At 40.1% G+C, this 26606-nt stretch overlaps 4 protein-coding genes and 1 long non-coding RNA gene across 15 annotated transcripts; 3 read left to right on the top strand and 2 right to left on the bottom strand.

Moving 5' to 3' along the window:
* The first annotated feature begins 1218 nt into the window (after positions 1-1218).
* On the top strand, positions 1219-4671 carry LOC129732762 (endoplasmic reticulum chaperone BiP). Of its 3 annotated transcripts, none has more exons than XM_055693959.1 (2): positions 1219-1344; positions 2006-4671. In XM_055693959.1, exons 1-2 carry the CDS (start codon positions 1274-1276, stop codon positions 3987-3989), a joined length of 2055 nt encoding a protein of 684 aa, XP_055549934.1. In that variant the 5' UTR covers positions 1219-1273; the 3' UTR covers positions 3990-4671. The 3 variants fall into 3 exon arrangements, with proteins under 3 accessions (XP_055549934.1, XP_055549936.1, XP_055549935.1); XM_055693961.1 differs by lacking the exon at positions 1219-1344 and adding an exon at positions 1377-1395; XM_055693960.1 differs by lacking the exon at positions 1219-1344 and adding an exon at positions 1412-1544.
* Positions 4672-5656: 985 nt separating this feature from the next.
* On the bottom strand, positions 5657-11714 carry LOC129732759 (dynactin subunit 1). Of its 7 annotated transcripts, XM_055693952.1 has the most exons (11): positions 11549-11714; positions 11235-11473; positions 11053-11177; positions 10719-10745; positions 10254-10322; positions 9786-9860; positions 7597-9470; positions 7372-7535; positions 6603-7318; positions 6404-6543; positions 5657-6342 (listed from the first exon to the last, which is right to left on the bottom strand). In XM_055693952.1, the coding sequence occupies exons 2-11, from the start codon at positions 11409-11411 to the stop codon at positions 5882-5884; spliced, it is 3828 nt and encodes a 1275-aa protein (XP_055549927.1). In that variant the 5' UTR covers positions 11412-11473; positions 11549-11714; the 3' UTR covers positions 5657-5881. The 7 variants fall into 7 exon arrangements, with proteins under 7 accessions (XP_055549927.1, XP_055549929.1, XP_055549928.1 ...); XM_055693954.1 differs by lacking the exon at positions 9786-9860; XM_055693953.1 differs by lacking the exon at positions 10719-10745.
* Positions 11715-13364: 1650 nt separating this feature from the next.
* LOC129730618 (uncharacterized) lies at positions 13365-14484 on the top strand. Of its 2 annotated transcripts, none has more exons than XR_008728889.1 (4): positions 13365-13486; positions 13743-13880; positions 13953-14265; positions 14326-14484. It is a non-coding gene; the product is annotated as an uncharacterized LOC129730618 (long non-coding RNA). The 2 variants fall into 2 exon arrangements; XR_008728888.1 differs by lacking the exon at positions 13365-13486 and adding an exon at positions 13538-13674.
* Positions 14485-18096: 3612 nt separating this feature from the next.
* On the top strand, positions 18097-18861 carry LOC129729871 (uncharacterized). Its single transcript, XM_055688736.1, has 3 exons — positions 18097-18249; positions 18307-18617; positions 18676-18861. Exons 1-3 carry the CDS (start codon positions 18201-18203, stop codon positions 18772-18774), a joined length of 459 nt encoding a protein of 152 aa, XP_055544711.1. The 5' UTR covers positions 18097-18200; the 3' UTR covers positions 18775-18861.
* On the bottom strand, positions 18636-21103 carry LOC129729870 (uncharacterized). Of its 2 annotated transcripts, none has more exons than XM_055688735.1 (5): positions 20534-21103; positions 19425-20436; positions 19231-19366; positions 18865-19037; positions 18636-18822 (listed from the first exon to the last, which is right to left on the bottom strand). In XM_055688735.1, exons 1-4 carry the CDS (start codon positions 21010-21012, stop codon positions 18901-18903), a joined length of 1764 nt encoding a protein of 587 aa, XP_055544710.1. In that variant the 5' UTR covers positions 21013-21103; the 3' UTR covers positions 18636-18822; positions 18865-18900. The 2 variants fall into 2 exon arrangements, with proteins under 2 accessions (XP_055544710.1, XP_055544709.1); XM_055688734.1 differs by having other exon boundaries at positions 18636-18805.
* Between the last annotated feature and the right edge of the window lie 5503 nt (positions 21104-26606).

Raw genomic sequence — 26606 nt, 5'->3', positions numbered from 1 at the left:
GATTAGTATTTTGGTCGTTTTCTGGATTATTCTGTAAAAAACCCAAAATATATGATAGAAAACTCCAGACTGTTGGAGATGTTAAGCAGTGTAACAACAAAATACTCCTATTGCAAAAGCAAATAACACATCATCACAACAAGAGCATCGTCTTTCATTCATCAATTCTCTCAATTTTTTACGCTAGAGTAGGAGTAGAAATTGAGTTTTTCTCTCATCCCGATTATTACCGTTACTCTCGCGCTCCATGTCACGTCTCGCCGCTTCTGATACCGTATAGTTACCAACCACAAGCACACACAACCTTCAATACCAAACAACACGTACTCGCGCTTTTGCCGGTCGTGGTGCTTTTTGATTGGTCCACGGTAGCCGGCTTCGGAGTGAAGGTGAAAACCGCTCTCGAAGCGCAGGCCATTTAATCACCGCTCGGAGCACCGAAACCGTGTAGTATCAATCGAACGCAAGACAAGAAAAGAACGGTTTTTTGAAGTGACAAGTTAATAAGTAATATTCGCAAGTAATTGAGTGAAAGTTTATACACGATAGACCAGTGAGAGAATAAGGAATTTCCCGTTGAATATTTGGTGCTTTGAAAGGAATAATTACATTCGTGATAGAGGATTAGACAAAATTTTCCCGAGCAGATGTAAGTTTTATTCAAATTTTAACTTGTTTCATTCGTCGAAGAAAAGTGTTACCGTTAGTGGATTGTTTTCCAAATTTATTTGAATGAAATTCAGCAATTTAATGGATTAAAGAGCAATGATGGAAAACTTTCAATCCTGTTTCTAGAACTTTTCTTCGAGTAAGCTGTAATGTGTTGCTTGTGAGCAAGTGTGCGTGTGTAAAAGTGAAAATTCGGGATAGATCCGAGCTGCTTCAGTCACACTTCACTTTGAACATTACGTGGCCTAACCTTCAAAACAAATAGGCCGCACTTTCACTTTATTTCAAACTATGAATTTATCAAATGAATCGAGAATCGTTATCTATGTACTTCATAAATAAAGCAACACAGTAAAATTTTATTTAAATTAGTAATACGTAAACTGCCCGATTAATGAGCACAAAATCTGGATACATTTTTTTTTTTGCATAACTGCAGTAGTGTTAGCAGTGTGGCTACCAAACCATGTAAAGAGATAAAGCTGGGTGGCACGTCAAGCACACATACACTGTTGTATGATATTGCACCACCACTAGCACGCGATCGTAATAGGAAAAGGTTGACGTGTTCTTTTCTCTCGATCCGGCCGTAGCCCAAAACCGGATGAGTGTGCTGTGCATGTATGCAGTACCATCTCAGATCCGTCTGTCTGTTTTAATTGAAAGCTGCAATAGGTAACAGTGATTTTTTGTTCTCCCAGATTTGTAAAATCGTTTTTCCTTGAGGTACATTTTGTACAAAAGAAGAACTGAAAACTATTTTCATATGAGAATAGTTGGATATAAGTTCAATTGAAGTGGTGATGACAAAACAATAAGTCAGAAATCAGTGGCACGCCTTTTGGTTAGCAAATTGAGGTCAATAAAAACTAACGGTACCTCCCCTTTAATAACCTATAAAAGCAAGTTTTTTTGTCTGTAATTTCTTTTTGAAGTGAAAGATCTCTTTCGTTAGTGGGTACTGTAAAAAGATAGTCTACTTAAATAGTTTAATTTAGTGTACCAGACTCCTGTGTAAAATTCAATACAGGACATCATCTGACGTGGCCTATTTTTTTATGGCCACGATTGGCTTTTTCTTGCTCGAACATTCACATGTTTCTCGAAATTGCTTTGAAGTACAAGTTCTGGATCAATGCAACGGTTTTGTGATAAATATGTCTTTTTATGGTTTTGTTGAGGCGTCAAATAATTTGCTGACGTATTGAGCTGTTAGTCCTTTTTTTTTAAGTGTATAAGCTTTTAAAACCTAGAAGTAATATTGTTATAATGATTCCAACAATTGTCCAAATAATATTAGCTCATAATATCTAAGCCATCCTTTTATATTTTCCAGAGTTCCCGCCGCCATGAAATTACTGGTACCGTTGGCCCTGGTGGCCGCGTTGGCCGTACTATCGTACGCTGCCGAAGAGAAGAAGGAACAAGACTACGGAACCGTCGTCGGTATCGATTTGGGTACCACGTACTCCTGCGTCGGTGTATACAAGAATGGCCGCGTGGAAATCATTGCCAATGACCAGGGTAACCGTATCACCCCGTCGTACGTGGCATTCACGGCCGATGGTGAGCGATTGATTGGCGATGCAGCCAAGAACCAGCTGACTACCAATCCGGAAAACACCGTGTTCGACGCCAAGCGGTTGATCGGACGTGAGTTCACCGATACGACAGTTCAGCACGACATCAAGCTGCTTCCGTTTAAGGTGATCGAGAAGAACACTAAGCCACACATCAAGGTTTCCACCGGTCAGGGAGACAAAGTGTTCGCTCCGGAGGAAATTTCCGCTATGGTTTTGGGCAAGATGAAGGAAACCGCCGAAGCTTACCTGGGCAAGAAAGTCACTCACGCTGTCGTTACTGTACCTGCTTACTTCAACGATGCTCAGCGCCAGGCCACCAAAGATGCTGGTGTTATTGCCGGTTTGAATGTGATGCGTATCATCAACGAACCCACGGCTGCGGCTATTGCGTATGGTCTAGATAAGAAAGACGGCGAAAAGAACGTGCTGGTATTCGATTTGGGAGGCGGTACCTTCGATGTGTCATTGCTTACCATTGATAATGGTGTGTTTGAAGTCGTTGCTACTAACGGAGATACCCATTTGGGAGGTGAAGATTTCGATCAGCGCGTGATGGATCATTTCATCAAATTGTACAAGAAGAAGAAGGGCAAGGATATCCGCAAGGACGTTCGTGCTGTCCAGAAATTGCGTCGCGAAGTGGAGAAGGCTAAGCGGGCTCTGTCTTCCAGCCACCAGGTGCGCATCGAAATCGAATCGTTCTTCGAGGGTGATGATTTCAGCGAAACTCTAACCCGTGCCAAGTTCGAGGAATTGAACATGGATCTCTTCCGCTCTACCATGAAACCGGTGCAGAAAGTCTTGGAGGATGCCGATATGAACAAGAAGGACGTTGATGAAATTGTTTTGGTTGGTGGTTCAACACGTATCCCTAAGGTCCAACAGTTGGTGAAGGAATTCTTCAACGGAAAGGAACCATCTCGAGGCATCAATCCCGATGAAGCTGTTGCTTATGGAGCGGCCGTCCAAGCTGGAGTGTTGTCCGGTGAACAGGATACTGAAGCGATCGTTTTGCTCGATGTCAACCCGTTGACTATGGGTATTGAAACCGTTGGAGGAGTCATGACTAAGCTGATCCCCCGTAACACTGTCATTCCAACGAAGAAATCGCAAATCTTCTCGACTGCCTCGGACAACCAACATACCGTCACCATTCAGGTGTACGAAGGAGAACGTCCAATGACCAAAGACAACCATCTGCTCGGCAAGTTCGATCTGACTGGAATCCCTCCAGCTCCACGAGGTATCCCACAGATTGAGGTCAGCTTTGAAATCGATGCCAACGGTATCCTGCAAGTGTCTGCCGAGGATAAGGGAACCGGTAACCGCGAAAAGATTGTTATCACCAACGATCAGAATCGCCTTACTCCGGAAGATATCGATCGTATGATCAAGGATGCTGAACGGTTCGCCGACGATGATAAGAAACTGAAGGAGCGTGTCGAAGCACGTAACGAATTGGAAAGCTATGCCTACAGTCTAAAGAACCAGCTTGGAGACAAGGATAAGCTCGGTGCCAAGGTTGCCGATGATGATAAGAGCAAGATGGAGGAGGCGATCGACGAAAAGATTAAGTGGCTCGACGAGAACCAGGATGCCGATTCCGAAGAATACAAGAAGCAAAAGAAGGAACTCGAAGATGTCGTTCAACCGATCATTGCCAAACTGTACGCCAGCAGTGGTGGTGCTCCGCCCCCAGCAGGTGGTGAGGATGATGATCTCAAGGACGAACTGTGAGCTACTGCAAACTAGAGTGTAGATTCGTTGTCCCTCGTACTAGTGATTAGCCCTTCCATCGCTCGGTCAAACCCGACTAGGTAACGGAAAGCTGAGAGAGCCCATCATGGGCGCCACGTTCATTATTAGCGCATAGCAAACGGGATAGAGAATCCTTTAGTTCAGAAGTTTCAATTGTGTGAGTAGGTGAATGAATGAGTGATCGAGAAGTAGGGGCGTCTGATATCTCATCTTATTTTTCAGATGAGAAGAGAATAAACTTAAAGTTATGATTTAATGAACAAAACACACAGAGTACTGCATCTATCGGGCGAGACGTTCCTTGGTCTAATTTATTGTTGTTAGTTTCTCTTTTGTTTCGCGTAATTAGTCCGAGAAAGACGATAAGCGCGCCTTTCATTTGATTCGAGCATAAACCGACAAGTAATTGCGGTTGACAGGTTAGGGAATTCCGTCTACTTTTCGTTAGGTATTTTTCTTTCTCAATAACGACTGATTGTATGTAAGAAAGCGTGATGCGTTTCCAGTAGTAGTTTGAAGAGGATCTACGCGAGAAGTGTGAGTTTGTTTGTGCATTTGCATAAGACTAGACTACAGCTAGCATTGAAATCGTAACAAGAAAAAGATTGATTAAAATAAATTCTGTATGAAATGATAAAATAAAGTTTTATATCTAAATGAATCCACCTGTCGATAACGAAAATAATCTGTTTTCGGAGTCTTTGGTGAATATTGTGAAAGCCGATTTTCTTCTCTTAATGATTGTTCCTTCGGTATCGAACCAGAATCAATTGAGTTGGACAATTGATTATGCTGGTGTTTCCGGTAGCATCATCGCTAATCCATTATGGACAATCCAGAAATAACTTATAATTCCCCCAGTGGTATTTTACGGCAATAAATGATGGTCAATGCAGGACCGGCCGACTGAAGTCTTCGGGCGTAGGTTCCTGCGTACAAAAACTGGGCTGTAAGTCGTAGAATGGATTTTGGTGCAGGCGAATATTGTCAAGCTAATGAAGCACTAGGCTTGCCACGATTATCGAAAGAACAACCATCGAAAACAGTAGGTATTCAGCTGAGAGCCGTGTGGTGTGAATGAGGTCGATTAATTGGCGGAGACTAACCGAAAAAACAGACAGAATAATGTCTTTAACCTTGTTTGGATCTTCTGGCAGATGAATGCCTGTTTTCTCGTGATTGTTTTTATAATTCTAGTGCTTTTTATAGAAAGGTTAAATATGTAATTCTTTCTACAATGCTTTCTGACACAGATCTATGTCTCTTGCTTTTGAGTTTAAGCTGTGATGCGAATTATGTAGTCTTTTTTTTATTCATAGGTAATTGTCGACGCTTCTTAGTGTTGAGCATAAGCAGGTGTTTAAAACAGTCGAAAAATGTTGACACCAAACAATATTTAACTTTTAACGCAGCTGAATTCCTTCCAAAAGTTACTTCTGCTAACGAAGTAGCTTCTTTGTAACACTGCGTGGCATTCGACACGCATTGGTAGCACAAAAGTGGTGATAATTTTGTCACCTGCACACCGCCGAAACAAGCAACGTGATATTTTCCGTAAAATTATCACGTCCAGAGAAACCTTTCGTAAACCGTAATGCGGTGAAAGCACTGTCAGCTCTTTCTCTATTATTTCTAATAGCAAATAATTCGTTTTTTTCTGCAATGTATACTTTATAATGCTTCGCTACAGAGAAATAAATAGAAAGCGATCCACTCTGCGTTGAATATAGTAAACAAAATGTCTTTTAAACATGAACCGATCAGAATTTTAGAGAATAACGATATTACAACTATTCACGAATAAGTTCACATTTTAGTTAGCTCAGGCGGTTTGATATTGCGTAATAACATTACTTACGTAGCAAATCAGCTTAAACTTTGATGTTCATCTTGAAAGCCGACGTCAACTCGGCCGAAGGGAATGCGGCAAAATCACCCCGGGCCGCCCGGTGCGGCTTCCGGCTGAGGTATTCGTTCATAATCTCACACACCAAACGTTCGGCTTTCGTTTTTATCTGCTGCTGATTTTGCTTCTGGTGGTTCTCGTGGTCCGCGATAGTTTTGGAAAGGTTACCGTGAGCCGTCTTGGTCACAGGTAGCTCGGCTCCCTGAACGAGCGACATTATCCAATCGTGTTTCACCTTGGTGACTTCCTGCTCCAGCTCCTCGATGCGTTTGTCCTTAGGCTGCGGCACGTGGAGTGGCTCCAAGCCGTTGAGGATCTTCCTGTACTCGTTCGCTTGAATCTTCAACCGCTCGGAGCGTTCGTCCTTGAAGGCCTTTTTAAGCAGCGACAACTCCTGAGCGATGTACGGTGAACTGGCGGAAATATCTGCGAGGAAGTTAAATTAAAATTACAATTATAGCTGAATCATTTTTAATAATGAACATACCCAAAGCAGTGGTAGTCTTGAGGTCCCCTTTCTTTGAGCTGTAGGATTTGAGTTTTTCGCGGAGGCTGATTTTTTCACTCTCCAGTGAATCGATGTCGTTCTGTAAATGGTCCATGGTTTCCTCGAAATCTTTTTCTTTCCTGAAACGAAAGTTTTTCGATTATCAAAAAGTTTGTTAAACCATACACAGAACACGTACTTTTCCAACCGTTGAGATACTTCTTCGAATTGCTTCTGTAATCTGGCGGTGTTGATTTCGTGGTCCTGCTGCAGAACCGATAATTTCTTCTCAGCTAGATCCTTACGGATTTGCATTTCCGAAAGTTCACTTTGTTTCAACTTAGCAGCAAGTTTGAGCTGTCGAATTTCAGCCTCTCGGTTCTCCAGCGTTGCTGTAAGCGTCTTTGTCTCTTCGAGCTGCTTTTTGACGGCTTGCGCGCGGAGAATGATTGGTGCAACAGGTTTCTCCTCCGGTTTGGCGTTAGTGCCGGACATAATTTCATACTCATGATCCAGCAGATATTGTGCCAGCTGACTCATGTCCGTACTAGTTTTGCTTAATACTGATCGAATGTTCTGTGCGGGGCCTAGATCGTCCTGCTCGTAAATCTTCTCGCAGGCATTAGATAAAATGTCCCACAGCTTATCGTGCGATAGTGAAACTTCTGTCTCTGAATCGGCCGTTACCATTTGCATGATCTCTTTGGCACTGAGGAACATGACACTCATAAGCTTGTTGAGCGATTCGGCTGTCTTTTTCAGGTTCTGTAAAGTGTTCATCGACAAATTGCACTTCGTTACAGCAACGTCCTGCGGCAAGCGACGTTTCACCAGTTTTATCTGCTGCTTGACAGACTCAACATTTTGAGTGATGTACTGCATTAACAGGCCAGAATCGCTGGTTTCATCGCCACCCTGTAAAAAATAAAAAAATTTACGTTTTTTTTGGTGCTAAATTACATGTTTACCCTGATCAGTGTTTTCATAACACTAGCATCGGTTGAGATAGAATCACATGCCGCCGAGATAGAAGCAGTACAATCCCGCACAATCTGAGTTTCGTTAAGTAAATCTTCACCGGAAAGTAGCACTAAGTACATCGCGTTGAAGAATGTGACACATTTCTCTAGATCTACGAGAACACAAGACATATGAATGGTTATATTATAAACAAATTTTACATCAAAACTTACTGTCCGTGGAGGAGTTCTCATCCAGTTGGTTGGCCTTCAGAAGGTCCACAATTTCATCCACCATCTTCTCCTGGGCCTGCATTTCAGGCAAGGAAGCACCAATCTTCAGCAACGTGTCCGCCTGACAGGCTGTTAGTCCGTACAGGAACTGGTGCATCACGGTTTGCAGGTTGTGTACGTGATGCAACAAACGTGACCGGAATCGGAATTGATACACTTCGTGTCCACTGACGATTGCACTGCGATCGATATGCGGAACCGCTGAGAAGCGTTCCCTCGCTTGGCTAACAATGATGCCCGATTTGAACACAATTCGGGATACTAATAGAATAACAAGGATGGCATCGTGATCGCCACCACGAGCCATGAAAATCTCCGGCATGAATGCGGTAAGATATTTGACATGTTCGTTCGCTTGAGTAAGCTCGATTTGTCGTAGCTGCAGATCGATTGCCCTCGTGAAGGCTTTCGATTCTGCGAACATTTGCTTGAAGTCAATCGTTTCCGAAATAGTGTCTTTAACCACTTTGCTCGATTCTTGGCTTAGTTTTTCTCTCAATTCCAGGCATTGGTCGTTAAGTCGTTGAACCAGTTCACGGAATTTCAGGATTGTTTGATCGCGATCGACAATAGTCTCTAGGGCTGCATCTTTTTCACGAATAGCTTCCCGCTTAGCGGCATGAGCCATGTCCAACTCTTCCCGCATATCCATCTCCAGTTCATGGTTGCTCTCCACTAGCTGTTCGTGTACTTCTTCCAAAGCTTCAAGTTCGACTATTTCTTCTTCCAGAGCCTTCACTTTATCTTCTAGTTCCATTTTCTTCTCCGCCAATTGTTCTACCATTTCTTCAGCTCCAAGAGCCGCATCTACCTGCTCCTGAAGGTCACTCAATTGAGCCTCAAGATCATCGATTTTGCTAGACAGTTTCTCCTTAGTTCGCTGCAATTCTGTAACCTCCGATTTTTTAGTTTCCAACTCTTTTTCAAGTTTCTGTATTTCATGTTTCTCGTGGGCCGATAAATCTCTCAAACGAACCAACGTTTCGCGAAGTCTAGCATTGTGCTGTTCTAGCTGCTTAAATTCGTAAGTTGACGCTCCCGTTCCAACGCCATCTCCAATAGTGCCACCACCGGAGCCTAATTTCTCCTGCATTTCTGTCTTCAATATTTCTAAATCCAAAGTAAGTTCCTCGATTCGCTCCTTCGCTGTTTCCAGCTCAAGTGCCAGTGTATCAGCTTTTTCCTCTGCCATCTCCTTATCCAATGTAATCATTTCAACGTTCTCCGAAAGTTCGGCCATTTCCTCCGAGTGCAGGTCACGAGCTTCAATCGCATCCTTAGCCTCTTGCTTGGCGCGCTGAAAATCGCGCTGTAGTTGAGAGTGTGCGTCCATAATTTTGCTCTTGAATTCCACCAGCTGTTCGTACTGCGTTTTCATTTTATCGAACTCTCGCAAACGATCCTTGTCCTCGGCACGACGCATCTTCAGTGTCTCCAGCTTCTCTACCAAGTCTTTATTCTGCGTTTTCAAGTCTTCGATCTCCTGCTGCAGCTGCAACAAATGAATACGGTCCTCAGTAGAAGGTGCCGGTGAAGGGGATGTCAGTGATTGTCCGGGTGTGAACTGAGGCTTCAGGGTTTCCACGAATCCGGTTTCAATGAACGAAGCCCTTTTCGAAGCCTGCAGCGATTCCGGTGGGCTGATGTGCGATTTGTGCAGAGATTCGTAACGATCGCCGGTCTTCATCATGGTTGGAATCGAGGACACCGGAGTTGGAATCGATGAGCTTCCGGCTGGTCGCTCATTGCCGGGCGATGTCAGTTGAGTCTTTGAACCCAGTGAACTGCTGCTGCGGTTAAGAGACAAACGAGAGCTGTTAAATAGAAGAGATGTTTTAACATTGGCATCCAGGATTAAATCTTTTGAACTACACAACAACGATAAGTGGAAAATCACATTTCCTGGTAACAGTGCGAAATAGACGCGTGAAGAAACTGATCGAAGCGAACGAACAATGTACAAGAAAGCGAACCAAACAAAGACAGGCGTGTGTTTAAGTACAAACTCTTTTTTTTTATATATACAACTTTCGAACAATGTAAACTTATAACTATGTGCGGTAACATCAACGCATAAGCCAAAAATAACACAACCAGAATGGTAGTAAGATTTATACAAATCAATTAACCTGGACGATGAAAGTGTCATGGTCATGGAGGCGCGCTTCGATTGGGGCTGCTTAACGGGTGACTTACGGCGTACACTTCGTTTCGGGTCAGTAGGTTAGCCAATTGCCATCGGGTTGGGTCCATGAAAGGGTTTTATTCATATGTGATACGAGCAGTCGATGATTTGGGTGTTGTAGGATCAGAGTTAGTGGGACATAATTAGGGGAGCGTATGGAGAAAAATAGAGCTGGTTAATATATATATTAGATGTTAGCTGCAAAACTAATAAGAAGTACATGTCGCAAACACAGTAACGGACTCCGAGATCAGCTTTAACATTAAAGTTGTCGAATTGACGCACACGTTTAACTTCTATTTCGCATTTAAACAATCAGACAGTCATCGAATCGACTGATGACCGCAACACAAGGCTACGCATTCGAAAAAAAAGCAATACAATATACGTCTTCTGATTGAGGATCACTTACGCCGTTGGCTTCGCTGCAAAGGAAGTCGTTGATCCCGGCATCGATGCTAGTGAACGAACCGATCCAGCACTAATTCAACAATGGGGAATTAGTAGTTGTGCAGTACATACAGATTAGAAACGTATACAATGTTTGAATGTTGTTTGTATGCAGAAACATTTCAATTAGCTGAGGTTAACCAACACAAAAAAGAACAATGTTTGAAACATAACAACAGAATGGAAGCTTTAAAGACAAAAATCGTACGAAACAAGCCAGTTGATGGAAGGTATGCAGTCTATGTCTACGCAACGGCGGAATGAAACACTCCGAAAGGACGAACGTGTGAAATGCTAGTAGCTTTGCTGATGCTGGCTATCATCTATTTTTGGTTACTGAACAAAATGGCAAATCGTTTTGTATTAGCGGCTTTTGTGACGGTGGTTTTGCGATTAGAAATGAATACACAAATTACTGATCACTTACTTCGGTTTAGTGGAGGTACGCTTAGTGCTAGCGCAAATACATAATCAAATTTGGGTTTTATTCGGTTGGTTTACAGTTCGAATTAAGCAATTGTTTCAACAGTAAAACATATTTCATCAATAGATAGATTGCAAAGAGAAGTAAAAGTATAACGAATAAATCAACCAAATCAACAATTGTTAAGAAATCATACGACTAAATGAATGATAGTATGTATAATTTACGGTTGGCGATACTGAATACGCAGAGACTATGCTCAAAGAGATAGAGAAAAAGGTTAGTGTAACCATAAGGTACATCGAATGCATTTACAATAGCCAAGCTTCTGACCCACCTGCTTAACCGTGATCGGGGCTTCTCTTCGGGTGTTTGTACTTCGGCACTCTCGATAGGATTTCCAGCATCGTCCAGAAAGACAAGTTGCGTTGGTCGCACAAACATGCCATAGTTTTCGTCGCACTGGAAATATATTTTGTAATACTAGTCTGTTTCCAAAATAAAATATTTAACACGTACCGAAAAGTAGGTTTGCCCTTTGATCGATCCATTATTTTTTCCCTTGGGTTCGTCCAGGATGACACCAATCCATTTGCCTACAGCAAATGAGGTCATCCCTATGTAGGCAATCGTGCCCCGAACATCTTTGCCGGAAACTTCAATGCGTTGTCCAACTTTTAGCAGTTTTTCACTCATTACCTGGTCGAGTTATGTTCACCGGATTGATGATTGTTGCAGACGTACTCCGTTTGCTTTCACTGCATGTACCGTGGGCAAAATATGGTTGATGTCATCAGTTCATTTTTCACTGATGCAATTTAAAGAAATTATACCTGATAATGCTTGACCAGTAAGCTGCACCAATAGTGTTGAACACAAATAACGGTAAAATATTTATTATTTTAACAGAACTTTTCAATTCTTCACCGTAAAACTTTTTTTTTCTTTTACAAAAATGAAAAGTTTTATCCATCAGCATTTATGTTTGGCTCGACTGACAGATGATTTCGCAAATTACGAACAGTAGCGTGCACGGAAAATAAAATGTATTCAAAATCAATAAACAACTGAGGGGCATAACAGCAATAGGGATTTCGCTGCTGAATGTCACTATTCGACCAACTACTCTTTAAGTTTCTTTGTGAAACGAAGACGATCGCTTTCGATTAGTATTGAATCAATATCAATCGATTTTAGTTGTTATCGTTTCAAAAAGGTGCATAAAGTGTGGTTGATCGGGTAACCAACCCAGCTCGTAGATCCGTGTGAATTGGGTTGTTTTGCTACTCACGGATTTCCGATTTTTATGTATCATCTGAACAAGTGTAATTTTCTGAGCAAAACGTGATTTTCAAAAACTTTATATCATTAACCTTCGAATTTTAAATGAAGAATAAAAATTCGCTCTAAATCGCTACAATGACAGTTAGTATATGGGCGAACTGTCATTGTAGCGGTTTCGAGCAGATTTCGAGCAGTTTTAAATCGTGATTTCAAAAGCGAAGGACAACGATAATTTTTTTTAAATCACGTTTTACTTAGAAAATGCAGATCTTTCAGATGATATAAAAAACTGATATAGCTAAAGAACCCGATTCGCGTTGAGGGCATTGAAAAATATTTTGAAGGCTGTTCGCACCCATGCGAACTCTCATATGTAATTGGGTTGTTTCGCTATATCAGTTTTTTATATCATCTGAAAGAACTACATTTTATAAGCAAAACTCAATTTTCATAAAACTTTCTATCGCTGTCCTTTAATTTTTAAATCACGAATTGGGTCCTAAAGCTATACCAGTTTTTATATATCATTTGAAAAAGCCGCGTTTTCTGAGCAAAACGCGATTTTCAAAAAATGTTTATCGTTTTTCTACGATTTTGAAATGAATATTAAAAAAACTGCTCGAAAGGTCTTGAATGACATTCTGCCCATGTACTATATGGGGCTATATGGGAGAACTGTCATTTAAGACCTTTCGAGCAGTTTTTTATTCTTCATTTAAAAATCGAAGAAAAACGATAATAATTTTTTTTAAATCACGTTTTGCTCAGAAAATTGCACTCTTTCAGCTTATATATAAAAATCAGAAAACCGTGTAAAATTTTAGGACCCAATTAAAACTGCTCGATATGTGCTCGAATTCGCTACAATGACAGTTCGTCCGTTTTTTTTTCTGATACACGTTGCCCCATAGTACTCCGTATCTCGTTCTGTCCAACTGCTCGACAAATAATGAACAAAATGAATTTTCTTTTTTCGGCTTTATCGAGCCTCAATTTAAATCCCATAAGAAACTGTCAAAAAGGTCTTCACAATATCAATGCAGCATTTTTCGAGTGGGGATGAGACAAATGCAGGGCTGCGCAGGTACACTGCCTTCAAAAACAACTCAAACAGTGATTTTATCAAGAGTGTGGAACCACAAACATAAGACATACGTAATACTCAGGAAGAAATCTTCCAAAAAAGTTGGTACAAAATGAACTACTCGAAAGTACCAACCTCTGTAAAAAACCTCTGTTGGAGTAGTTTATGGAGCTTGTGTACCTGCGCAGCCCTGCATTTTTTTCGTTCCCACTCGAAAAATGCAGCATTAATTTTGTAAACAACTTTTTGACAGTTTCTTAAGGGATTTTGTTGAGGACTCGAGTAGAGCCGCGATGAAGAAAATTCATTCCGTTCATTTTTGTCGAGCAGCTCAAACTGGTGTTGGTACCGGGTGATGTGGGGCAAAGAGTAAAAAAAAATCGCCAGTGTTACGTATGTCTAAGTATGTGATATTACACTCTATTTGCTGATTTATAAAAATCTGAAATCCGTGAATAGATAAACAACCCAATTGTCAAAATGTGCGTGATGACAGAAGCAAAAAAATTTCCTCCCGCATACATGCAAAAACCAAACACAGTCAACGCGAATTAGGTTGTTCTACTATTCACGGATTTCTGATTTTAATATGTAAGTTAAAAGAGCATAGATTCTTGAGTAAAACGTGTATTTTTAAATTTTATATTATTGTCCTCTAGATATGTCCTTCGTTTTGGAGGGGTAAAAATCGCCTTAAATCGCTTGAACGACAGTTGGTACATGGACGAGCTGCCATTGTAGCGATTTCGAGCAACTTTTGTTTGTGATTTATAAATCGAAGGAACATTTAGATATTGGTTGGTATATTTTAATTTACTCGATATTGGTTGGTATATTTTGATATTTATCGTTTATCTGTCAATTGACAGCCCTCCATCGATATCGTAACGTCAATGAGCTATGATATAAATAGCCCAAACTTAACTTAAGCTTAATAAGCCGGTATACAACAAAATTGTTTGCTGGAACTGCACCTCATTACAAAATTTTATAGGAATGTAAGCATTTAATTCAGGCTAAAAGTTTTCGGTGATGGTGTTGGGCATATCTGCGCACTTGGAGGGATTTCATTCACATGGACTTTGCATTACTTACTCGTAAAAGTTACTCGTAAAGTAAAAGTTAAAAAAAAAAATTAAAATGGATATCGAACTTTCAAATCTACAAGAAAACGACGCGGAAGTACACGATCTATTCAGTAAGTTGTTATTTATCAAATATGTACGTATTTGTGTATTTTAGTTGAATGTTTCATATCATGGCACATCCGCAACAATGATTTCACCCGAAACTCTATCTATTACGATTGAGAGAATGCAAATCATTTCAGTCAGCATATGGAAGTTTGTCCACCACAGGAGAGCAGTTTACTAGAAGCCTGCAATAAAAAGCCTATATTCATCATAACATTAAACGTATCAAGTTTTTACTTGAGTGTGCTGGGAAAACCAGTATAATCGATCCAAACAATCCGAAATGCCTTTATAAAATTATTCAACGGTTGTAATAGCAGCTTTCACAATGGTCGTATTCATTTTTCTCTTTTCGCTGTACGTTTACAGAACGCTCGGTAATTTTTGACGAATCGTCAGCATTGTAAATACCGACTCATGCAGCAATTTTTGATGAACACTTTGTAAATTTTTACTGAGCTATCTTCTATGTTTGACGTTTCAGCGAGTATGAAAAATTACCGAACACTCGTCAAGCAAATAAATTACTGAACAGATTGCTGATGGCTCAGCTGTTGAGAACTCGTTAAAAAGATTGCTGAGTTCGGTAAAAGAAACTAAGTGTGATAGTCTTCCGATTTTCGCCGTTTGAACGATGAGTGGTTCTCCCAGCAGCTGATGCAACTCGTGGTTCATCCGCCTCCGTCATTATACATCTTCCATCTACACTCCACCACAGATGGCACGCAGCACCTTCCGTTCGAAAACCCCAAAAGCGCGTTGGTCCTTCATGAGCATGGTCCAGGTTTCGTGGCCGTAGAGGACTAACAGTCTGATCAGTGTTTTGTAGATGGAACAACTTCGCAGTTATCGGACCGCAATCCGTCAAATCTGAAGTCAAAGTCATGTTTGACATTGAAGTGAAAAATCTCGCGGGGGGTTTCTAAATGCATTCGAAAATGAAAATTGTTGAATCTCTAGAAACATTTCAAAAGGACTTTTTCATTTTTCTCGATTTTTTTCGATTTCGTTTACTTATTGTCTCTTCATTCTAAATGGGAGATTATAGATCTCCACTATTAATCAATGAAGCAAAATCACCATGTTATGTGGTTCACTTCCCGTAATTATTATAAGAGAAAAAAAATTATTTCCTGTGCATTGTTTGGCTAGCTTTCCCTACTCAGTGAGGCAGTGTATCACAACAATATTTTGTGACCTAGCGTTAAATAGACCATTTTAGGAACTGACAGGTGTCACGGATCCTGCTGACATTGATGTTGCTTTTACTTGCGTTATGTCACCGGTTCCGAGCTTTCTGTCAAAATTCCATTCGTGAATTGAGTTCAGAAACGTCTCGTAAAATGGTCTTCTGTAGTGATGAACTTTATCTTCGCCTACATATTGGTTATGTTACTTAAACGCAATAAATTATGATGCGGAAATATGACTATCAAATTGATTAATCAAAAAGCTTGCCTATTTTAGTTTTCTGCTATTTTTAGCCACTATTCCATTAAAAAAATACATTTCGACATCATTGAATAATAGGGTGTTTTAGGGGTATGTATATTATTTTTTCTTTTGATAAGAAATGTCAAAAGTAATACATATTCTACTGACTTTTCTTAATTTAAACAGCAAAGCTATTGAAAAAATCTGTTTTGAATTTTAACAACTGTAAATGGTTTTAAGACATACCGTACCGTCAAGAAATCATGACACAGGGCGGCCAGGTCATTTTTCAAATATTTTCAAACTCCACAAAACAATGTCTTTATACATAGGAAATCTGTAAACACGGTCCCCGTTGAAAGCTTACATAACTTCCAGTGACACATTAAATCGAGTGCGGTTAATAAACCGACTAATAGGCTTCCACTTGTTCACACGCGCTCAAATGTTTTCAATATTAAGACATGTCTTCACATCTGGCATCCCTGTCATGACACGTAAATCAGGGTTATATTTTTCAAAAGCCAGCAGCAGAAATGTCACTTTGCTTATTATCAGGGTTATATTCCCCAATAGCCAGCAACAGCAATGTCACTCTGTGCACTACTTGCCAGTTAGTGAAAATTCAAAACAAATATAATTTTTCAATTTTAAAATCAAAGACCACTCGTAGAGATCTAAGACAAATTACGTAATGCCTACTGAAAGGTCGGTTATCGATTAGTATAAGAAAAAGCAGGTATTTTTTCAAATTTAAACCCCCTGTTGAAAACAAAAATGGAAGTGACGGACCCCCCCCCCTAAATTTTTGGCATATGTCAAGTGTTGCAGTTATCGAACGGCATTCGATAACTGCAATGTAAACATGTTGCAGTTAGCGAACGACGACTGTATTTCACATCGATCAATTGCATAACCAAAAAGAACAAAAACCAAAACAAACGCCATGTTACTGAATATGTTGGTTACACGATGTTTGACAGATAGATCCCCCCTGCGTTGGTAGACATGGGAAGACATTTTTCCTCGGAACGTGAAGACATTTGAAAAAATGACCTGGCATTCTTGCTCCGGAGTCCAAAGTAGGCACGATTTCCTACCATAAGGCGTTGACGAATTTGTCTGCTGGTGTCGTTGTCAGCAGTCACCAGTGAGCACCTCGATTTCATTACCGCTAATATGAATTCGTGGCGGGAGATTTATACCACATACCGATACGTAACACTCCGGAGAAATCTCACAAAAAAAGTTGGTACAAATATAAATACTCAAATCATATCATACTCTGAAAAAAATCACTGTTTGAGTAGTTTATGAAGGTGTGTGCCTACGCAGCCCTGCATTTGTCTCGTTCCCACTCGAAAAATGCTGCATTGATTTTGTAAAGAACTTTTTGACTGTTGCTAATGGGATTTTCTTTGAGGCTCAATAAAGCCGAGAAAAAGAAAATTAATTTTGTTCATTAATTGTCGAGCAGTTGAATAGGACGGGGTACAGAGCAGGGATACCAAATGTGCAGATTTGACTGCAAAACGCAGATTTTTGGAGTCCGTGTGCAGATTTTTAGTGATTTGCAGATATTTACAGTTCTTTCACTGTTTCTGCAGATTTTTGTCAGAGTCTCCTTATATTTGCGCAGATTTTCTTAAAATGTGAGCAGATTTTTACAAACTTTTGCCTGCGCGAGCGAAATTTTTTGCGGATCACGAGTAGATTTTTTTTCAGATTTCAAGCACATTTTTCCGGTTTTTCGAGCAGTTGCAGACATTTTTCAAAAACATCTGGCATCTCTGGTACAGAGTAATGGGGCAACGTGTACCAGCAAAAACGCCAGTGTTACGTATGTGTTATGTATGTGGTGACGCTGTAATTAACGAAACAGAATGAGAGAGGAGAAAATCTCTCATTGTTACTCAGGTCCTTTTGAAAAGTTTGGCGAGTTTCACGATTTGGCTGTTCGAGAATATCATTAGTTTTCGAGTAGTTGGTAATTTTCTTCTTTCTTTACTGGCATCCCTGCTGTTCGAAGTACGTTGAACCCAGCGTTGCCAGGTATCCAGTTTTTGCCGGATTATCCAGATTTTTGAACATGTATCCAGGTAGACAGCTTTGATGTCCAATTATCCAGATTTTTCATGGATGATCCAGATTTTATCCAGATTTTATTTTCTCTGTTCCGCAAAAAGGTCATCACTTCAATTTTGGCGCGAAATTTTGCAATTTTGTCACCTCAAATTTTGCGTACCCCAAGACTTTTATTCGAAAAATTAACCTTTCACCCCACGAAATGACTGCCAGATTTCTTCCAGATTTTTATTTTGCCTTTTCCAGATTTTTGAAAAAATGACCTGGCAACGCTGGTTGAACCCTCGTTGAACATTTTCATTTTTATCCTTTTTCAATGCAATGTAAAATTTTGTAATCAATGAATTTGATTGTGAATGTGCTATAACATCTGATGAAACAGTTAAAAGGAGGGTGCAGATAACGATGGTCGGATATTTGGAAATTACTCCGTCAACCGCGCTGATTGTTTTAGGTAAATATAAAATTAATGGTATTTGCAATAAAAATTCATACATAAACTATGCTCAAGGTGAAATCTTGTCCAGCTTTGGGATACAAGTTGATGAGCCAAATATCGCCAACATAGAAAAACAGCTATCCATTCCAGTGGGAATGGACAAGTTGATTGTGGATGAAGAAAATAGAGAAATAGTGTCAGCCCCTGTATCCAATGAAGTTCAACTGATTGCGAAAGAAAAGCGCTCCAGCATGGACGAATGCAACGAAGAGACTACTTTGCTCAGCTCTACATTATCACTTAGTAGATTAGAGGCGGAATTTCTACGGAAGCAACTACAGCTGCTTAATTTAAAGGCCTGTCCAATCATGGATCTTTTTCAGGTACGTCTTAAGGCTCAAATTGGTTTTATTTTACTGTTAAATGGTTGAGCTTTTTCAGTACTGTGATAGCTTTAACTCCACGTGTAGCCATTGTCTTGACACTCAAAAGCGGGCCAGTGAGATGGGACTGTTGATGCTGCAGCGGGCTGTTAATTAGACGTAAGTTTTTATGTTATTTCATAAAGTTCCTGAAAAACGTTCAATCCTTTTTAGAAACAATAAAACTGGTATCTTATTTTATACATACTAGCTATATTTCGGTACTTGAAAACATTGTAGTTAATTAGTGGATCCGTGAGTTTAGTGGATTCAGTATCCGACCGGTTATCAACGCTAAGTCCATCTCTTTGTCCATTATGCAAAACAGGAAAGGATAGTTGATAGCCAGTTCGATGGGATTTTTGTACAGCGATGTGAATCCTGCAATAGTTATTTTGTTAAAGAATGGAATTGTAAACCTTTAAAGTATGGGATAAAATGGAAATCAGATGCGCCGTGCATGCAAGAAATATTTCAATCTAATTATCGTGGTAGTTCAACCATGAACAATGCGAGCTTGTTGTAGTGCACCGCTAGTAGACAAGACAATTGTCAGGAAAAATGCGATAATTACTTTTTAGCTGCTGCAGCGATTGCGTGCGAATGTTGATGTTGATCGACTGTTCGATATGCTTCGCGTAGATTAGCGTATCTTCCGTCATGGGTGTGAAGTCGGCACGCGTTGGCTCGAAGATGTCGTTGATGCCCATCTGTGGATAAAAAAATTGAAAAGTTTCGTTTTGTTTTACATCAGTATCAGTTACTTACGTTTTGGAGATCGCTGGTTAGAATTATGTTTCCCTTTAAATTGAACTTGGGTACGATTGTTTTTACCCATGATGGACTTATCTGCCTGACAATGTCTCTCAGATTCGGAACGTTCTCGCCAATTTGCAGTAGCTTCATCAGGTTATTCAGTCCAAACTCGTAGTCTGGAAGGATGATGATCAGTTTGTAGTCTTCGGAATCCAGTTCAAGTTCTAATACTGTTGATTGTAGGCGATCGATATAGGCATATTTTAGTATTGTGTTGTAAATTTTGTACGGTACTTTAACTGTTTCCGTTTCACTTAAGTAAAAATTATGTTCGATAGTGTCATCGAGAAGCCGATCTTGCTGAAACTGGCTGGTACGCTCCGAGAAGGCAGGGAATGCTGCAAACGGTGAAGAAGTCGTCACATCTTGGAGTAAAAAGTTTTGCAGAAAACGTTGATGACTGATGAGATCGATTTCCTCCGGACTTCGCTTGCTTCGTAGGATTCTTTTTCGTTGCAGTTGCTGTCGTTGTGTTGTTGTTGTTGGCTTCGATTTCTGACCACGCTTCCTCAGATTTCGACGACGTTTCTCTCCGCCTTCGGCAGATTCCTCGGCCGGTGTCGCTTCAGTCGGTTCTTCAGTGGTGGCTTCCGTCACCGCCTCGTCCGATGTAACCCCTTCAGTCTCAGTAGCGGTTTCTTCTTCCGTAGCAGCAGACGTTGATTCAGTCACATCAACACCTGTCGAGAGATCTGCCTCCGTAGTTGTTTCTTGCGCTTCCTCCTCTTCCTCCTCCTGCTCCTCCTCTCCAGCAGAGCCCATATATAGGTCGATGGTGGTTGTAGTGGGTTCGGTTGTGACTTTATCCTCCTCGCTGCTCGATGTTATTTCGTAGTCACTGGTGAACATTTCCGAACTCGTCGATCCGGCAGATGTTGGAACCGGGGTAGTCGTTTGCATTTTCATCTCCGGGATGTTCTCCAAATCGTAACCATAGAATTTGAGGACAGATTCGTATTCAGGGCTGCAGTGGAGTAACGAAAAACAAAATGTTTTATTATTTATATTAAACAAAAACTGAAAATTTAATTTTTTTAATTTAAGTTATTGCATAAGCCTACCGTATGGTGATGTTCTCACTGCTTAAGCTAAGTCCACTGAGCAAGTTCTCCTTGCGGTAGAAATAACTTCGCAACCTCCGATGGATATCTCGATAACCAACTCGTAAAATATCTTTATCGTAAGGAAACACGAGTGTCTCGTGTATTTCGGCTGCACTTTTACCATCGGCGCCTTCGTACAGAGCTACCAGGATACTCGAAAGCGCACATGGCGAGAAGGCGATGTTGTTTTTATTTCCTTTCGAGTGAAAATACAAAATCCGAAAACCGAGATGGTTTGTTTTATCTATCATCGCATCTAGCGGAGTTATTTTTGGCCGCACTTCCTGTGTCAGTCCTCCACTGGGAGGAGAAGGAACTGGTTGGGCAAGAAGTGTTTCATCGGCAGTTCCCAGGTTTATGCTGTAATATTGGGCCAAAACGAGAGACCAGCCCCACACGGTTGCTACTGTTAGTAAATATCTTCCTGAGAAGGCCATTATTAGCCCACTTCAATAGCCACCGCACGCTTGTTAGACGAAACCTGACTCGCGAACTTTAATTTCGTAACGTCGCAAACCGCGCGCGGCACCAAATCGCGCCCAACTAACAAGTTTCGGTGTCGTTGAATATCTTTTATAGCATACATGCCATATTCTTTCCCATTTCCGTTCCTTCTTTTGTCTGGCACATTGAATCGTGTCGATCGATTAGAGCTAAACATCGCTATCGGAAACCGATTCTGCAAACTCACCTTTAACAGTGCACAGTGGGGTAGTGCGAGGTTGTCTAGAATACATTAAAATAATGTGAGTCGTATTAATCCTCGATGATTTTGTTCTTTTTTTATGTTTTTTTTTGTTCACACAACATTTATTTGACACGGCACAATATTGATTTTTTTAATGTTATGTTGTGAAAGAAATTTTGAGCATCAACAATATAATAATTTGGTGCGTTCTTCACTATATTGTTTCACTGTGCGATGGCCAAAACTAAGCGGGAAATACACAGGTGGTATCGAAACCGTATACTCTGTCGGGCGCTGGCACTTTGCGAGACCTGAGTTCTTCCTCTGAAAGGCGTTTCGCACGTCTGATGTAGAAATGGGAGGAGCAGTAGTAGGGGACTCGTTATTGCGTTTTCTTCTTTCCAAATCATGTTCTACACAATGTACTGTTCTTGGTGGAGCTATGCAAAGTCATTCCGCGACCTGCTTGCGAATCATGTCCCATGGAATGTTTTGGGACCGGGCATCGAACTGGGGTAATTTTTTGTTGATTAAAATTCACGGATTTAATTCGAAATTTATTATGGGAATAATGGATGACCAGGGCGTGTTGGAATAATGAGCAAAGTGATTGTCTGCTATATTGCCGCCCCAAGCTTAACTGTCCCATATTCTATGCAAACCTTATGGACGCTGAGACAGTTATGCTTGTAGCGGCAGTATAGATGATGCATCTCAAGCAGGTTTTTTGTTCATTTCCTTAGCAGAATGTTCTTCTTTGTTCATACAAATTCAACAAATACTTTAGTTTCCAAAATCATTGTCAGCTGTATTTGAGATAAATTTTAAATCAGTTTATTTGTGGCCTCTTCGTTATTTTGGAAAGATTGTTGAGACATGTTGAGAAACTGTTGTTAGCAGAGTTACTTTTGAGTTTTTTGGGCTTATTTCGAATTAATTTTCATGAACTTTGTTTTAACTCTTTGCGGTACTTTCAACTAAGCTGTCAACTACATTTGGGTTAAGCTTTGTTATTGACTCGTTAATCTGTGAAACCCTGAAACCACGTTTGGCTGAATTTGGAATCAAATTCTGCTATGGTGTTTTCTTTTATTTAGAAGTATCCTCCAACCATTTGGTTGAGTTTGAATCATAACCTTTTCAGCCTTCTTCTATTGTTATAATTATCAATTTTATTAATTTGAACCAAATTTTGTATCCTTTTCATTTTTTTAAAGTAATTTCCTATTTGTGGACTAAATTTACACCTTTTTTTTCATTTTTCAATTTTTCTTGCTTTCGATGCGTTTTTGGTATTTTAGTTGTTTTCCTTCACGTGTTACTTAAAGTTATATTCATATGATACATGTATTAAAAATCTTTTTCGACTTTTTTTGGATTTGGGGAAGTTTTTTAGCATAAACATTAGTATGCTTTCAAACAGTTTGCTTTCCGGAGCGTTTTCATACATTTCGAGTTAAATGTGGTGCATTTGTTATTTTTGAAATATTTTCTAAATTGTAGAAAAGGTTTTATCTTTCCAACTCCCACAGAAGCCTTCAGCCATATTTAAGTATGTGTTGAATCCTTTTCGTTTTTATTCCTTAATTTGATTTCATCTAGCGGTTTACAACGGTTTTATCAATGTCCAAGGTTGTCCACGAGGAAGGACGGAAGGGCGGGTCTAAAACGACGATTGTCCACGTGGGATGTGGACGGCTTCTTTTTTGGTTGATGGACGGCCTCTTATTCGACGCAACGTACTTCAAATTGGGCGCAGTGCAGAAAAGCACTCACTGAGTACATTGAAGAAATAAGAAAATCCAAGAAGAAAACTTGGTTTTAAACTTGCGAAATTATAGACAACACTCGACTCCACAAAACGCTTGCAAAGAATCTCACTACTGAACTTGGTAGTCTGAAGTATCAGAATGAATCCTTTACGAAGTCTCCCGCTGACACGCTGAGTCTGATGATGGAAAACCATTTTCCGGGCTCGGCTATATACAAAGTTGCCAATAGAATTTTTGATTAAACTGGAAGTATGCTAAAGAAAAATTGGAAATAAATTAAAAAAATAATTTTGAGAGAGCTTTTCCGTGATAATTACTGAATCCAGTGTCAATTTTAAATACAACAAATAAAAAAATATCACCTAGCAAAAAATCACTCATTCTGTTCAGAACTGTTTTGTTTCGGGCTTACATTTTGTTGAAATTATGGACCAAAAAATTTCCGTTAACAGCAGCAAAATTCAAAATTACGCAATCAATCTATCTATCTAAAAATTTGGAAAATAAAGTCAGCTTTTATCAACCTTACCTTACCTTACCAAACAGTCCCAAGCCGTGGTGTGGCCTTTGCTGTACGTAAGAGTCGTCTCCATTCCATTCGGTCCATGGCTGCAGTTCGCCAGCTCTGCAGTCTGCATAGGGTCCGCAGGTCGTCTTCCACCTGATCGATCCACCTTGCCCGCTGTGCACCTCTCCGTCTCGTCCCTGACGGATTGGTTTCAAGAACCATCTTTACCGGGCTGTCGTCTGACATCCTTACAACATGCCCAGCCCACCGCAGCCTGCTTATTTTAGCGGTGTGGACGATAGATGGCTCCCCAAGCAGCTCCTGCAGTTCGTGGTTCATTCGCCTTCTCCACACTCCGTTTTACATCTGCAGTCCACCGAAAATGGTACGCAGTACCTTCCGCTCGAACACCGTTGGTCCTCCACAAGCATAGTCCATGTCTCATGCCCGTAGAGGACTACCGGTCTGATCAGCGTCTTGTAGATGGTTAACTTGGTGCGGCAGCAAATTCTACTCGATCGAAGCGTCCTCCGGAGACCAAAGTATGCACGATTTCCTGCCATAATGCGCCGTTGAATTTCTCTGCTGGTATCGTTGTCGGCAGTTACCAGTGAGCCCAGGTACACGAACTCATCGACCACCTCGATTTCATCACCACCAATTTGAACTCGAGGTGGGGGGTTACTGAAACTGTTACTGTCTTCACGTGAACCCCTTCCTTTCTTGTACTTCGTCTTCGATGCATTGATGACCAGTCCAATCCGTTTGGCTTCAGCCTTTAGTCCGATGTACGTATCCGCCATCTTCACAAAGGTCCGAGCCACAATGTCAATATCGTCGGCGAAACCAAACAGTTGAACCGACTTTTGGAAAATCGTGCCACTCGCGTTAATCCCCGCTTTTCTAATGACACCTTCCAGGGCAATGTTGAACAGTAGGCACGAGAGACCATCACCTTGCCTCAGCCCTCTTCGGGGCTTTTATCAACCATATCATGTAATTTTTAATTTGGCTGTGTTTCATGTGAGAAGATATAAAACTGAAAATACTTCTAAGAATTGGTTGAATGATTTTCAATCTGCAAAATTTACGTAGAACTGGTGAATGTATAAAAAAACGGGAAGATTTTGGGATTAAAACGTTTGACTGAATCACTTGAAAAAACTGAAAGAATCCAGTTTAGGCCGGAACTTTGGCAACTTTGGCTGTATGTGACGAAGTGTTTGCTGCGTTGCTTCAGAGGCATCCCTGATACCGTTACTAAGGAAGATTTTTAAGACTAGTTTAAGATTTAACTACATTCCGTCGGAATGGAGATCAATATCTTTATACCAAAAACGGGCAATAGAGATAAAAATAACCCCAGATCTTTCAGATCCTCAGCTTGTCTTTGACTCTGCCGAAGACTGTGCAAAATATATTAAATGAATAATTAAATGCAACACACATGCATGGATACTTTGTCTAAATTTCAATTTCCATGTCAAACAGGTAACCCTACATTTACCGCGCTCCATACGCTAGTAACAAAAATTGATTGTTCTCTTTCAGTAAAAGAAACTACACTATGCTCTTTCTTGAATAATGCAGGTGCTTCCGATAATATCGACATAGAAGAGGATGCTTAACGCATGCATAGTCGACTGGATTTATACCATGCTTGCACAAAGAGTAATTTCTTCGGGAGCTGTGGGGTTCATCTAAAACTGTAAGAGCTACGAAAGGATGCTCCCAAGGCGGAGTACTTTCGCTACTGTTGTAGTCTTCAGTTGTGGACGACCTGCTCATAAGTTTAGAAGATCAAGGTTTTGAAGTTGTAGGCTTCTCGAACGACATTGTCGCTATGGTAAGAGGAAAATTTGACAACGTAGTCTCGAAAAGAATGCAACATGCTCTAAACGCAACACATTTCTGGTGTAAAAAAGGGTCTAACATCAACTCGGCAAAAGTTGTAGTATAGTCTACCTCTATATAAGGCAACTCTATTTTTATTTTCGTAACGTTATATTGAGTAACGTTATATGAGTACCGTAAACTGGGGTGACTTTGATCACTTTTTTGATTGTATCTCAAATATTTTCAGAATATACTGAAAACAATATTCTTTGACATTTTTAAAATAGGTACTGGCATTGAAAAAGATTCAGCCACTACTTCAAAAGTTTAGCAACAATTTTGCTGTTTTTAAATATGCTCTAAAAATTTTACACCAATAATCATTCCGGGGTGACTTTGATCACTTCATTGTTTTGATGAATTTGGAGTTACATTTTGCTACTTTCACTAAATTGAACAGCCTTAAACGACATAAACGAGTTTATAAATATGGAAAGCAATTTGGGGGCCATTCACATTCTACGTGAACAGTTTATAACGGCGAATGTCCAAGATTCATGCAAAATTTTTAGAATATATATGAATGATTATTCACTGAGAGAGAAGGTGGTCTAAAATCGTCAAAAACTAGTCCACGAGGAATATGACTTATGAAATTGTCCAAATTTGCATGTTACTTCACGTCTTGGGTTTTTGTTAAGAAGAAATATGTAATACGCTGTGGAGAAAATTGGGAAAAACTTGCAAAAATAACAATAAAATATATTGTTATAATATTTGTTCATCTTAAGAACTAATCTGGGAACAAAATAAAAACACTTTACGTATTGCAACTTGTTGTTTTGAATCTGCTTGAACCGATTGTTTGTATGCAACAAAAATCGCCAAAAATACACTTTATTTTCAAATAATATTTTAGCATGAAAAACACTCTTTAAATAGCAGGAAATGCATGAACAGTAGCAATGCGAACATATATCCACACAATCAGTGAAGATTACGACAAATCCCAAGCACTACGAGCGCTTTTTTACCACATTTTCAGAAAAGAGGTATAGTGATCAAAGTCACCCCGGTGATCAAAGTCACCCCAGTTTACGGTAACGTTCTTATGCCCATTCAAAAATATTTTCAGAAGCAAAAATTTTTTTTTCAGTTGACACAGAGGTTACTCAAAGTTTCGTGAAAACCCTATTTCCCATCACCTATCAGTATTTTTAAACCATT

Source organism: Wyeomyia smithii, chromosome 3, assembly GCF_029784165.1.
Source record: "Wyeomyia smithii strain HCP4-BCI-WySm-NY-G18 chromosome 3, ASM2978416v1, whole genome shotgun sequence".
NCBI classification, from domain to species: Eukaryota; Metazoa; Arthropoda; class Insecta; order Diptera; family Culicidae; genus Wyeomyia; species Wyeomyia smithii.
This window is presented reverse-complemented; position numbering and strand designations above follow the sequence as displayed.